Source organism: Trichosurus vulpecula, chromosome 4 (assembly GCF_011100635.1).
Source record: "Trichosurus vulpecula isolate mTriVul1 chromosome 4, mTriVul1.pri, whole genome shotgun sequence".
NCBI lineage: Eukaryota > Metazoa > Chordata > Mammalia > Diprotodontia > Phalangeridae > Trichosurus > Trichosurus vulpecula.
The window spans coordinates 128,933,764-128,946,385 of record NC_050576.1 but is presented as its reverse complement, the minus strand read 5'-3'; the positions used below and the strand labels follow the sequence as shown (position 1 = coordinate 128,946,385).

Here is a 12,622-nt window from a genome sequence, read left to right as displayed (position 1 = left end):
AGGTAAACCCAACTTCTAATACTGTGAGGGAGGATCAGGGAAAGCTTCATGGAAAAGGTGGTACCTGAGCTGAATCCTGAAGAAAGATAAGCATGCTGACAGGCACAAATGAGCAGGGAAGGTGCATTTTAAGCATAGGGAGTAGCTAGTGTAATATCAGCTTCAATAGCCTCTGTCACAAAGATTCCTGCTGCTATGTCTTTAAGAGGCAGTGGAATCTTGGGAAGTTACAGTTTAACTGCTATTTTTAAGAGGGAATGAAGCTTGAGAAAACTGGCAGCTTAATTGTCATGCTGGAAAGTTAACTGTGGTGGCTAGAGAAAGATTGTGTGAAGACAGAGAGAAAGAACTAAGAATTGCTTTCCTGAGAGACTGCATTTAACTCTTATCTTGCTGTGAAACGATATGAAGAGAATTCTTAGATTTTAGCTGCTGTCCTGAGCAAGCTGAATTGTGGGACTGGGCTTCCAGACTTAAAGAGGTCAGCAGGAGCAGTGATGCTTAGCGGTGACTTTTTCACAGGTGAGACATTATTTATCTTTATTTCTTGTCACATTGTTAATACACTGGATAGTTAGGAAGTTAGTAACCTTGATGTTTTAAGCCTAGGATATTGGAGTTTATTAAAATACATATTATATATAATATATGTATGTATATGTACATGTATATATGTGTATATATACAGAGAGAATATATAGAATTTATAAACATAGAACATAGAAATAGAATATATAGAATATGTAAATCTATATATAGAACACACATAGTGAATATATGAATCTATACATAGAACACATATAAAGAATATATAAACATATATAGAACATATTTAATCTGTAGAATATATAAATACATACATAGAACATATACACACAGAGAGATATATACATATACATACATGGAGGGAGAGAGAAGGGAAGAGGCGGGGAGAGAGGGAGAGAGAAAGAGTTTCTCTAATAAACTGGGGGTAGGGGATCAGAGCTAATTACTGAGATAGATGTCACAATTTTCACATTTTATAAGGAAATAACAGAACATATCCTTTCGTCTTAGAACCTGGTATGAGAATGACAATGAATAAAATAATGAGAGATAGGATTTAGTGTTGCTGTTGGAAAATATATACACTTAGTACCCATGTTGTCTACATGTGAGGGTCACCAAACTTAATAATATCCTATTACACTAGTGTGAATGCATAACACGTTTAGTAGTGGGAGATAGTGTAAAGTTTGAGGAACTACTAGTAATTTACTTTGTTCTGAATATGTAAAGGGCATAAATAGAATTAATATAAAACAAAGCTAGAAAGTTAGGTATGATCTAAATTGTGGAGGCTCTTAAATGGTAGACTAAGGAGTTTATATTTTATGCTAGAAGAAAGTAGTAATTCCAATAAAATTTTTGATACAGTGATACGGTCAGACTTGTGCTTTAAGCAGATTCTTTTGGCAGCTGTTGTGGGAGAGGAGAGGCTAGAAGCAAGGAGACCAATTAGGACACTATTACCGCAGTCTGAGTGAGTGGTGATAAAGAGCTAAACTAGGGTGGTGGCACTGTGAGTTTGTGGTTTGGCAATTGATTGGATAGTGGGATAATATGATTGACAGTTACATACTGCTTTTAGGTTTGTAAAGTACTTTTATAGACATCTGACTTAATCTTCACAAATGAGAGTGAAGAGTCATGAATCGTGTCAAGGTTGTGAATCTGGATGACTGGAAAGTTGGTGGTACCCTCAATTTATTGAAGAATTATTAAATAGCACTACTATGGGCATGCTACTGTGTTGGGGACTGAAGATACAGAGACAAAAAATGAAATTGTTCTTCTCTTCAAGTAGTTAATAATCTTTCAGAAGGAAAGGGTACAACATATACAAAAGTAAGTAAATATGAAGCATGTACCAAAGTATACAAGGTAATAGAGAGGGAGGAGGAGAGAGGGATGATAAATGACAAATGATCAGTGTGTCTTCTGTAGGACTGGTGCCCGAATGATGATACTCAGAAGGAACCTAAGGATTCTACCATTTAGATATGAGGAGGGAATATATTCCAGAAATGGCAGCCATTTGTGCCAAGGCCCAGAGGCAGAAAATAACAGGTCTTATTTCAAAAGTAGAATGTATGATGGGGAAAAATATTAAATAAGTTTGGAAAGACTGGTGAAAGTCAGACTATGTAAGGTTTGTGTAGGGATTGTATGCTAGGTTGAGAATTTTTTGTATTTTGTCCTAGAGCCAATAGACAGCCATTGGATATTTTTGTTCAGGGTTAGGGTAGGTTGGGGGAAAAGATGACATAGTCAGATCTGTATTTTAGGAATGTCAGTTTGTAACTGTTAGGAAGATGGATCAAAGAGTGGAGTGGAGTGGAGAGACTAGTTATTGCAATCATCCAGTCAAGTGATCACAAAGGACTGAACTGGGTAGAGGTGTTGGGATTGTAAAGAAGGGGACAGATGCAAGAAATATTATATAGGTAAAATCAATAAGATTTAGCAACTTGCCAGGATAATCAATAGCAAGCATTTATTGAGCACCAACTAAGTGCCAGGCATTGATGATAAATGCTGTGTGTTTGTAAGGGGGAATTAAAGTGAAAGTCCCTGCTCTCAAGGTTCTTATATTCTAATAAAGGAGAAAATGTACTTACTTTCTCAATCTACACTCAGACTTAATAGATTGGGTTCTCAGAGCATTTTTGGCTACTGCTCCCCTCAGAAGTATCCCTTATAGTTGGGGATGGGCATGGGTGGGGGTGGGGAGGTGGTTTTCTAATACTATTATCACTTATAAGCCCCAATCAGTGTGTTCTCTATTCATTATAAGTTGGTATTAGTCAGCCAGAGTTAGTTTTTTAACAGTTGTTATAAACCTTCCCTCCCCCCTTCACCTGCTCCTGCCAAACTGTGGAGATGCTCTCTCACAGAACTCAGGGGAAGGTGGGCTCAAGGTTAGAGAACACATGTAATAAAGTGGTAGATATTAGCTCCAAAGTCCTAGAAGTCATCCATTCCACTCTTCCCTTATTGGGTTTTCACAAAATTCTCCCTAGGCATGGCACAGCTTTCTCCTAGATTCCTAGAGCTCTTTCTTCAGGGCAAGTTTGACACTGCTATTTTGGGGACACATATTTGCAAATGGGAAATTGCAAATATTCTAACCTTTTGAAGTTTGAAACCTCATTCTGTGATCAATGGTGTATATGCATGTGTGAACTTCTGTTTTCCTTCCTCCCCTCTCTTCCCACCCAAGCCATTCTCTCCTAGGGATTTTGATAAAACTACTCCATCCCTGGGCTGCTTATAGCTGGAATGACTGATTGTGAACTGTTTTATGAAACCAATCCCAAAATGGTTTTTGTGTTTTGTAATTGTTTAGTCATATCTGACTCTTTGTGACTCCATTTGGGGTTTTCTTGGTAAAGATACTGTAGTGGAAACTGGAAAATAGTATGACAGAAACTGGGCATAGACCAATGTCTTGCACCATATACCAAAATAAAGTCCAACTGGGTACATGATTTACATATAAAGGCTGATACTATAAGCAAATTAGGAGAGCAAGGAATAGTTTACTCATCATATTTTTGGAGAATAGAGGAATTTATGACCAAACAAGAGATAGAGAACATTATGAAATGCAAAATGGATAATTTTGGTTACATTAATTTATTTTATTTTATTTTAAAATTTATTTATTTATTTAATATTTTTAGTTTTCAGCATTGATTTTCACAAGAGTTTGAATTACAAATTTTCTCCCCATTTCTACCTTCCTCCCTACTCCAAGATGACATATATTCTGATTGCCCCATCCCCTTTTCCCTTACTTTCTTGTAGGGCAAGATAGATTTCTATGCCCCATTGCCTGTATATCTTATTTCCTAGTTGCATGCAAAAACTTTTTTTTTGAACATCTGTTTTTAAAACTTTGAGTTCCAAATTCTCTCCCCTCTTCCCTCCCTAAGAAGGCAAGCAATTCCACATAGGCCACATGCATATCATTATGTAAAACCCTTCCACAACACTCATGTTGTGAAAGACTAACTATATTTTGCTCCTTCCTATCCTATCCTCCTTTATTCAATTTTCTCCCTTGACCCTGTCCCTTTTCAAAAGTGTTTGTTTTTGATTACCTTCTCCCCCATCTGTCCTCTCTTCTATTGTTCCCCCTTTTTTATCTCATTCCTCCTTCTTTCCTATGGGGTAAGATACCCAATTGAGTGTGTATGTTATTCCCTCCTCAGGTCAATTCCAATGAGAGCAAGATTCAGTCATTCCCCCTCACCTGCCCCCTCTTCCCTCCCAACAAAACTGCTTTTTCTTGCCCCTTTTATGCGAGATAATTTATTCCATTCTATCTCTCCCTTTCTCCCTCTCTCAATATATTCTTCTCTCATCCCTTAATTTGATTTTTTTTAGACATCATCCCTTCATATTCAACTCACCCTGTGCCCTCTGTCTCTCTCTCTGTCTCTCTGTCTCTGTCTCTCTCTCTCTCTCTCTCTCTCTCTATATATATATATATATATATATATATATATTCCCTTCAGCTACCCTAATACTGAATGAATTCATGAATTATACACAATTTCTTTCCATGTAGGAATGTAAACAAAACAGTTCAACTTTAGTAAGTCTCTTACGATTTCTTTCTTATTTACCTTTTCATGCTTCTCTTGATTCTTGTGTTTGAAAGTCAAATTTTCTATTCAGCTCTGGTCTTTTCACTGAGAAAGCTTGAAAGTCCTCTATTTTATTGAAAGCCCATATTTTGCCTTGGAGCTGATACTCCCTTTTGCAGGGTAGGTGATTCTTGGTTTTAATCCTAGCTCCATTGACCTCCAGAATATCATATTCCAAGCCCTTCAAACCCTTAATGTAGAAGCTGCTAGATCTTGAGTTATCCTGATTGTGTTTCCACAATACTCAAATTGTTTCTTTCTGGCTGCTTGCAGTATTTTCTCCTTGATCTGGGAGCTCTGGAATTTGGTGACAATATTCCTAGGAGTTTTCTTTTTGGGATCTATTTGAGGAGGTGATCTGTGGATTCTTTCAATTTCTATTTTGCCCTGTGGCTCTAGAATATCAGGGCAGTTCTCCTTGATAATTTCTTGAAAGATGATATCTAGGCTCTTTTTTTTTTTTTTGATCATGGCTTTCAGGTAGTCCAATAATTTTTAAATGATCTCTCCTGGATCTATTTTCCAGGTCAGTGGTTTTTTCCAATGAGATATTTCACATTGTCTTCCATTTTTTCCATTCCTTTGGTTCTGTTTTATAATCTCTTGATTTCTCATCAAGTCACTAGGTTCCACTTGCTCCAATCTCATTTTTAAGGTAGTATTTTCCTCAATGGTCTTTTGGACCTCCTTTTCCATTTGGGTAATTCTGCCTTTCAAGGCATTCTTCTCCTCATTGGCTTTTTAGAGCTCTTTTGCCATTTGAGTTAGTCTATTTTTTAGGGTGTTATTTTCTTCAGTATTTTTTTTGGGTCTCCTTTAGCCAGTCATTGACTTGTTTTTCATGGTTTTCTTGCATCATTCTCATTTCTCTTCCCAATTTTTCCTCTACTTCTCTAACTTGCTTTTCCAAATCCTTTTTGAGCTCTTCCATGGCCTGAGACCAGTTCATGTTTTTCTTGGAGGCTTCTGTTGTAGGCTTTTTGACTTTGTTGACTTCTTCTGGCTGTTTGTTTTGGTCTTCTTTGTCACCAAAGAAAGATTCCAAAGTCTGAGACTGAATCTGAGTGCGTTTTCACTGCCTGGCCATGTTCCCAGCCAACTACTTGACCTTTGAGTTTTTCATTGGGGTACAACTGCTTGTAGAGTATACTTTGTCCCAAGCTTGAAGGGTGCGCTGTTGTTTTCAGAGCTACATAGCAAGCTCTGCCACAGCAGTGCTCCTCCTCCCCCAAGAACTGACAACCTGGACCTGACTCAGATCTAAACTGGCTCTGCACTCCTGCTCAGATCCTCCACTTAATTCCTCCCACCAGGTGGGCCTGGGGCTGGAAGTAACTGCAGCTGTAGTTCTGTCCTCAGAGCTGCACCACCTCCACTGCTCCCAGGGTGGTGGCCAAACTGCGAACTCCTTTCACTCTGTCTCAGCAGCTTTTCCCACTAACCTTCTCTGTTGTCTTTGGTGTTTGTGGGTTGAGAAGTCTGGTAACTGCTACAGCTCACTGATTCAGCCGCTAGGGCCTGTTCCGCCCCACTCCTGGTGTGATTGGTCCATGCAGCCCACACTGTGCTCTGCTCTGCTGTGCTCCCAGCTCCGTGAGATAGACCTTACCCAGCGCCTGTCCAGACTGTCCTGGGCTGGAGCCCTGCTTTCCTCTGCTATTTCATGGGTTCTGCAGTTCTAGAATTTGTTCAGAGCCATTTTTTATAGGTGTTTGGAGGGACCTGGGTGGGAGCTCACAAAAGTCCCTGCTTTCCAGTCGCCATTTTGGCTCTACCCCCTGGTTACATTAAATTGATGTTTTTGCACAAAGAGGAGAAAATTTAAAACTTATGGGAGTGAATGTTAAAAATTAAAAAAATTAATTTATTTTGAAAAACGATACTGGAGAGGTTTGGTATTTTCTTCTCCAGCTCATTTTACAGATGATGAAACAGAGGCAAGCAGGGCTGAGTCACTTGCCCAGAGCACAGCTAGTAAGTGTCTGAGGCCAGATTTGAACTAGGTCCTCCTGACTCCAGGGCCAACACTCCACTGTACCACCTAGCAGCTCCTTTCTTGTATTTATACCTACCTTATGTTTTGATTTAATCTCAATTCAGAAGTTCTTTGTTCAATTAGAGTGAGGTAGATTTCCAATCTTAAGTAGAAAACAAATACAATACAAGAGAGATACAAAGTAACCTTGGGGAGGGAGTCACTAGCATCTGGGTGTATCAGGAAGGGACTCATGCAGAAAATGGCACTTGGGCTGCCTTAAAGGAACTCAGGGCTTCCAGTATGCAGGAGTGAGGATGGAGTGCATCTTAGACACTGGGGATACCCACTGCAAAGGCAAAGGGATGGAGGGCTGTGTGTGAGAAACAGCAAGAAGGCAAATTTGACTAGGCTGTAGCGTGCATAGAGGAGAGTAACATATAATAAATCTGGAAAGGTAGAAAGGGGCCAAATTGTTGAGAACTTACTATGAAAGAGTTTACATTTAAGGAGCCACTGGAGTTTGAGTAAGAGGTGGCATGGTCAGGTCTGCACTGCTGGAAAATCATTTTGGCAGCTGTATGAGAGAATGAACTAGAGTAGAGAGGGACTGTGGCAGAGACCAATTAGGAGGCAATTGAAACAACCAAGGAGAGCAGAGAGGATAAGTTTAAATAAACTTATTGCCTATGTGAGTGGAAGGAGAGAAGGGGTCATACGTGAGAGAGGTTGAAAAGATATTAGGTGGCAACTGGTGGCAACTGAGCGGGTATGTACAATGAGTGAGGAGTAAAGGATTAGACCAAGGTTTTGAAAATGGTTAACTGGATGGATAACGATGCCCTCAACAATAATAGGGAAGTTTAGAAGAATGGTAGGTTTTGGGGGAAAGTTACTGTTTTGTTTTGTGCATGTTGAGTCGGAACTGTCTATATGACATATCTTGAAGTGTCCAAAAAGACAGTAGTGAGGTACTAGAGCTCAGGAGAATGATTATCTCTGGATATGTAAATTTGGTAGTTATTTGCATAGAGATGGGAATTGATGAGATCATCAAACGAGAAAATGTAGGGAGAAAAAATAGAGCCCAGGCAGAGTCTTGGGGTACACTCACAATTGTTGGGTATGAAACAATGATCCAACAAAGGAGCCTGAGGAGGAGTGGTCAGCTAGGTATGAGGGGGACTGAATGAGCAGTGTCATGAAGAATCAGAGTGTAGAGAGGATCCAAGAGAAGAGCATGGCCAACAATGTCAAATGCTAGAGATACCAAGAAGGATGAGAACTGAGAAAAGTCTATCTACCTACACACATACACACATGTGTATATATACGCATATGTATATGTGTGTATATATATACATCTACACATGTATAATGTATTTGCTTGGTATATACATTACATAGTACACATTATGTATTAGTATATAATAGATATGAGGGTTGAAGAAGAGGGAAGAGTCATGGATGATTCCAAAGCTGTAAATCTGGGTGGGTTTTGATAATAGAGGTGAGTAGTTTTACAGGGCTTCTTAAACTTTTCCCATTCTTGAGCACTTCTTAAATGTGAGACTCCACAGTTTGAGACAAATTAGGACTAATTATTTAGAAACTGAAATAAGAAAGGCAGGTTCAGGGGTGAGAACAGAAGATAATGAGTTCTATTTGGGAGATGCTAATTTTGGGATACCTATTAGATATATGGCAGCAAGGTGGAGCAGTGGGTAGAATGCTGGGCCTGAAGTCAGGAAGACGCATCATCCTGAGTTCAAATATGACTTCAGATACTTACTATCTGGGTGATCCTGGGCAAATCACTTAACCCTGTTTACCTCAGTTCCTCATCTATAAAATGAGCTGGAGAAGGAAATGGGACTCTAGTATCTTTGCCAAGAAAGCCCCAAATAGGGTCACAGAGAGTTGGACGCAATGGAAACAACTGAGCAACAGTATTGGACATATAGGAGAAAAGTGTCCAAAAGGCATTTGATGATGGGGGACTAGTGTTCAAGAGAGAGATATTAAATCTGGACATGTAGATTTAGGAGTCATTTGGAGAGATATGGAGATTGAACCTATAAAGGTAGAGAGGATACACACATCCATCTTGATATAATCTCTCTCTCTCTTTCTCTCTCTGTGTAGAGAGAGAAGTATACCTTAAAAGTGTGTGTGAAGAGAGAGCTAAACAGAAATGCCCTTGGAAAATTTGAGGACAGGTAGAAAGAACACTTTCTCTTAGGGAAACTACTCTTAGGGGCACAGGGAAAGTTTCATTGTTGAATTGCAACATGAACTGAAGGATGAGGATTCTAAAATGAGGAAGGAAGAATTCCAGGCATAGAGGCCAGCTTGTGCAAATGTATATGGAAAGCAGGAGGTCACAGACTAAGATCAAAGTACAGATAATGCAATGTGAGTGGAATATAGTGTGTCTGTTAAGGAGAATAATAATTCTGGGGATAATGTGAAATAAGTCATAATATGAAAGGAAGTAGATTGGCCTTGGATTGTGGAAGATTTCAAAAGCTATATTGGGGAGTTTGTATTTTATGTTTTAGGCAATGGGGAAATCTCATGGTCAGACTTGTGAGTTTTGGAATGCTTTTAATTAAATATGGATTGGCAGTATTTTCTTTAAGCAGCATAGGGGCAAGGACTAGAATTTTGATAGGGAACTCCTGGATGAGACATTCCATATGCCAGTGAGGATCAACTTACTTCTGTATAATTTGTCCTCTTAGATGATTGCCTGGACCATTAGCTTGTCACACAGCTGGTGCGTGTTGGAGGCCAGACTTGAATCCAGTTCTTCCTGGCTCTAAGGCCAGTTCTCTATGTCCTGGTGCTCCACTACTATGCTCAAAATGTTAAGAGTACATGATGAAACTCCTCAGCATCTTGGACGGATTACCATGTCGAATTTATGGGAAGTAATGGAAAAGAGTTGAGAGTAAAGAGGGGCATACACAAACAGCTTATAATTGGAGGAAATAACCACATCCATGAAATTAAAAGTCTTCCTAACTCAGAGGCTGGCTCTTTATGCACTATCTATGCTCACCCTCTTTCACAGCACAATACTACAGGGTGTTCCTAAAGTCTGGACACATAGGCAAAAATGCATATTTTCAAGAAATGAAACGACTGAAATTTTCAACATTTTATTTAATTGGAATATTAACAAATAACATCTTCAATATGATTTCCATCATTTGTGATGCAAAGGTTGATGCACTTTGCAAGATTCACGTGAACTCGAAGCAATAACTCAATAACTCCACATTGCCGTCAATTTTAGCACATTCACTTTTGGAATATGAATATTAAATCATATGATGTTATTTGAATTTGAAGATGTTATTTATTAATATTCCAATTAAATAAAATGTTGAAAATTTCAATCATTTCATTTCCTGAAAATGTGCATTTTTGCTTACGTGTCCAGACTTTAGGAACACCCTGTAGTAGTAACAATGCATTTACACAGATCTTCAAAGTTTACAAAGCTCTTGCCTCACAATCCTGTAAGGTAGTGAGAGAAAGTATTATTTCTCCTTTGAATTTTTTTTTTACACAGATGAGGTGAGAGGGTAAGTGACTTGCCCAGGGTCACATAACACGATGGTTGAGGCTGCATTCTTTTCTAGCTAATCCTAAATGATAAGTGGACTCTATTAAAAGTTCTTATGCAGCATAACAAGGCGATATCTCATTTTCGCAGAGCAGACCCAGACTTTTGCTTAATTTCTTCTTTAGCATGAAATTTAGGTCCATGAGTGAAAGCCTGAATTAATTGTTCTACACTAAGAATAAGGTTTCTCTGGGGTGTGCTAGAACTAGATGAAACCGGCTTAAGAGTTCAGCTCGGTGTGAGAATTTACGCCTCAAAAATTGGCAAACGATACAAAACAGGGCTTAATTGATTGTTTTGCCTAGATTTGAGAAAGTGATGGAGAAAATGTTAATAACGGAGATTGAACTCAAAAGTGCGTTGTGGGCATTAAGCATTTGCCAGCACCTGGGGCAGTGAAAAATCAAACCCCGAGAACAACCTCGTAGGTCCTTTCCAGAGAGAGCTTTCCAAGTCAGTTCAGACAGAAACAAAAGTCTCCTTTTTTGCAAGAGCGAGGCAGGTACTCCCAGTACTTCAGGTCAGTTAAGTTGTGTAATTGACTTAGCCTGTTCCTCCCACCGGTGTGTAATGTCCCTATCTGGAACACCGTGGCACTCCCCAGGTGGGAAGGGAGCCAAGTTGGGGCACCGCTCCCAGACGGATCATTCATGGAAATGGGACACACATGCCTTTGGGAAAATGGGGCCAAGAGTCCCCAGAGCAGTAACCAGGGACACTTGAAACCCACTCCCGGCTTAGGAATGTTAAGAGGAACTGGGGCCTTTTCCTGGTTCTCCCGCTCCGGGAGGCGTCTCTGAGTAGCCCCTGGCCCTCAGGGTCTCGTCTGCCCCTCCCCGCTCCCACCTGGAGCTTGCCCATGGGGTGGGGGTCCTCCCGTGTTATCGCAGGACCAGGGGAGCCCCCATTTGGGGGTGTTCCGCCTCCTAGGCACTTCAAGAAGGTGTAGCTTCCCCAGGAATCACCGGGAAAGGAAACACATTTAATTTTGTCTCTCTAGGTAAGAAATAAATGGCGGTAGTCGCTCTCGAAGACTAAACTGCTCCTGAAGCACTCACGCCCCCTCCCCCGGCGTTTAGGGAGGGCGTGGAATCGCGCAGCGGGGGCGCTCGGCCAAGGAAACGCGAGCCGGCGCGCGCCCGCGCCACTTCCCGGGCCCTGGGGCGCGCGCCCTGCGCCTCGCTCCATACACACTCCTTCCTTCCTCTGCCCCACCTTCGCCTTGCGCTCGGAGGCACGAGCGCGCGCACCAGAGCTCCAGCGCGCGCCTTCGCCCGCGTGCTTTTGTCTTGAAACCCCATTCTTCTCCCTCCCCTGCTCGGGCTGGCGAGGCGGGGCGCGCGCCCGCCCATCGTCCCCTCGGCTTCTCCGAGGTGCTGGTTCTTCCTCCCCGCCTTCTCCCCTCACGTAGGGCGGGGCCAGCGGCGCGGCTGGGCGGGGCCGGAGTCCGGGCGGGCCACGGGATTAGTGGGTTTGGGAGCGGAGGTGGGAGCCGGAGCCGCCGGGGAAGCTGAGGAGACAAAGCCGCGGCGTGGGGGCGCTGCCACTCGGGAGGGGGTGGGCCCGGGGGCTCGGAGGCCTCCCCTCTCGGGCGGTGGGCACCGTCTGGCCGCCACTCTCTGCCTGAACCCTCCGCCTCCCTTCGCAACAGGTCCGGCCTCCCCCGCCCCACCGGCACGGGCCGGGCCCTAGCCTGATCCCTGGGGTCGTGTCCGCACGCTCGCCGGGCGGGGTCTCCAGCCCGACTCCCCGCTTCGATGCGGTTCGGAGCCAAAATGATGCCGGTGAGTGTGAAGCGCGTCCGAAAGAGTGAAATCGAGTGTGAGCGTCTGGTGTATTTGGGGGTGGGGAGGGGTGAAGGGAGGCGTCGGCTCCGGGCCTGGGCTCTGTTTCTGGGAGGGCGCCCGCGGGGGCTAGCGGGGGTGCCTCGACGGATATTTGCCCCCTTCCCCTCCATTCCTGCGAGCTGCTCGGGATCCCCAGCCCTGTTCCTGCCTCTGCCCCACCTGTTTTTGTGAGCGGGGGCGGGGGAGGGGGAGGGGTTGTGGGTCGGCGCCTCCCAGCTTTACCTTCCATCCCCCAGGCTCTCTCACCTCTCTTTGATTGAGGCCTCTGGAGGCTTTGAGATTACCGAGTGGGAGCAATCGCAATTTGGGGGCTCTGGAAGTATTTTCTGGCACTTTTCTTTTCTCCTCCCCTAGGGGGGAGAGCCCAGCTCTGGAACTTATTGAAGAGTTGTACTGACTGAAACTCAAAACTTTTCCCTTTCGATCAATAGGAGCGTATGGACTTAGTTCTTTTAAGATGCCGAGGCCATGA

At 42.6% G+C, this 12,622-nt stretch overlaps 1 protein-coding gene across 3 annotated transcripts in view; it reads left to right on the top strand.

Annotated features, from left to right (window-relative positions):
* The first annotated feature begins 210 nt into the window (after window positions 1-210).
* TP53BP2 (tumor protein p53 binding protein 2) overlaps window positions 211-12,622 on the top strand; it is an 83,795-nt gene continuing 71,383 nt past the window's right edge. Inside the window, exon 1 of one of the 3 annotated variants that reach the window (XM_036756014.1) lies at window positions 211-522. Coding sequence is in view for 1 of the 3 variants with exons in the window: in XM_036756013.1 (XP_036611908.1) it covers window positions 12,061-12,087 (27 nt within the window). In the remaining 2 variants the exon portion in view is untranslated. Of the gene's footprint in view, window positions 523-11,726; window positions 12,088-12,622 lie in introns of those variants that run through there. The other 2 variants (XM_036756013.1, XM_036756015.1) reach the window with 2 other exon arrangements.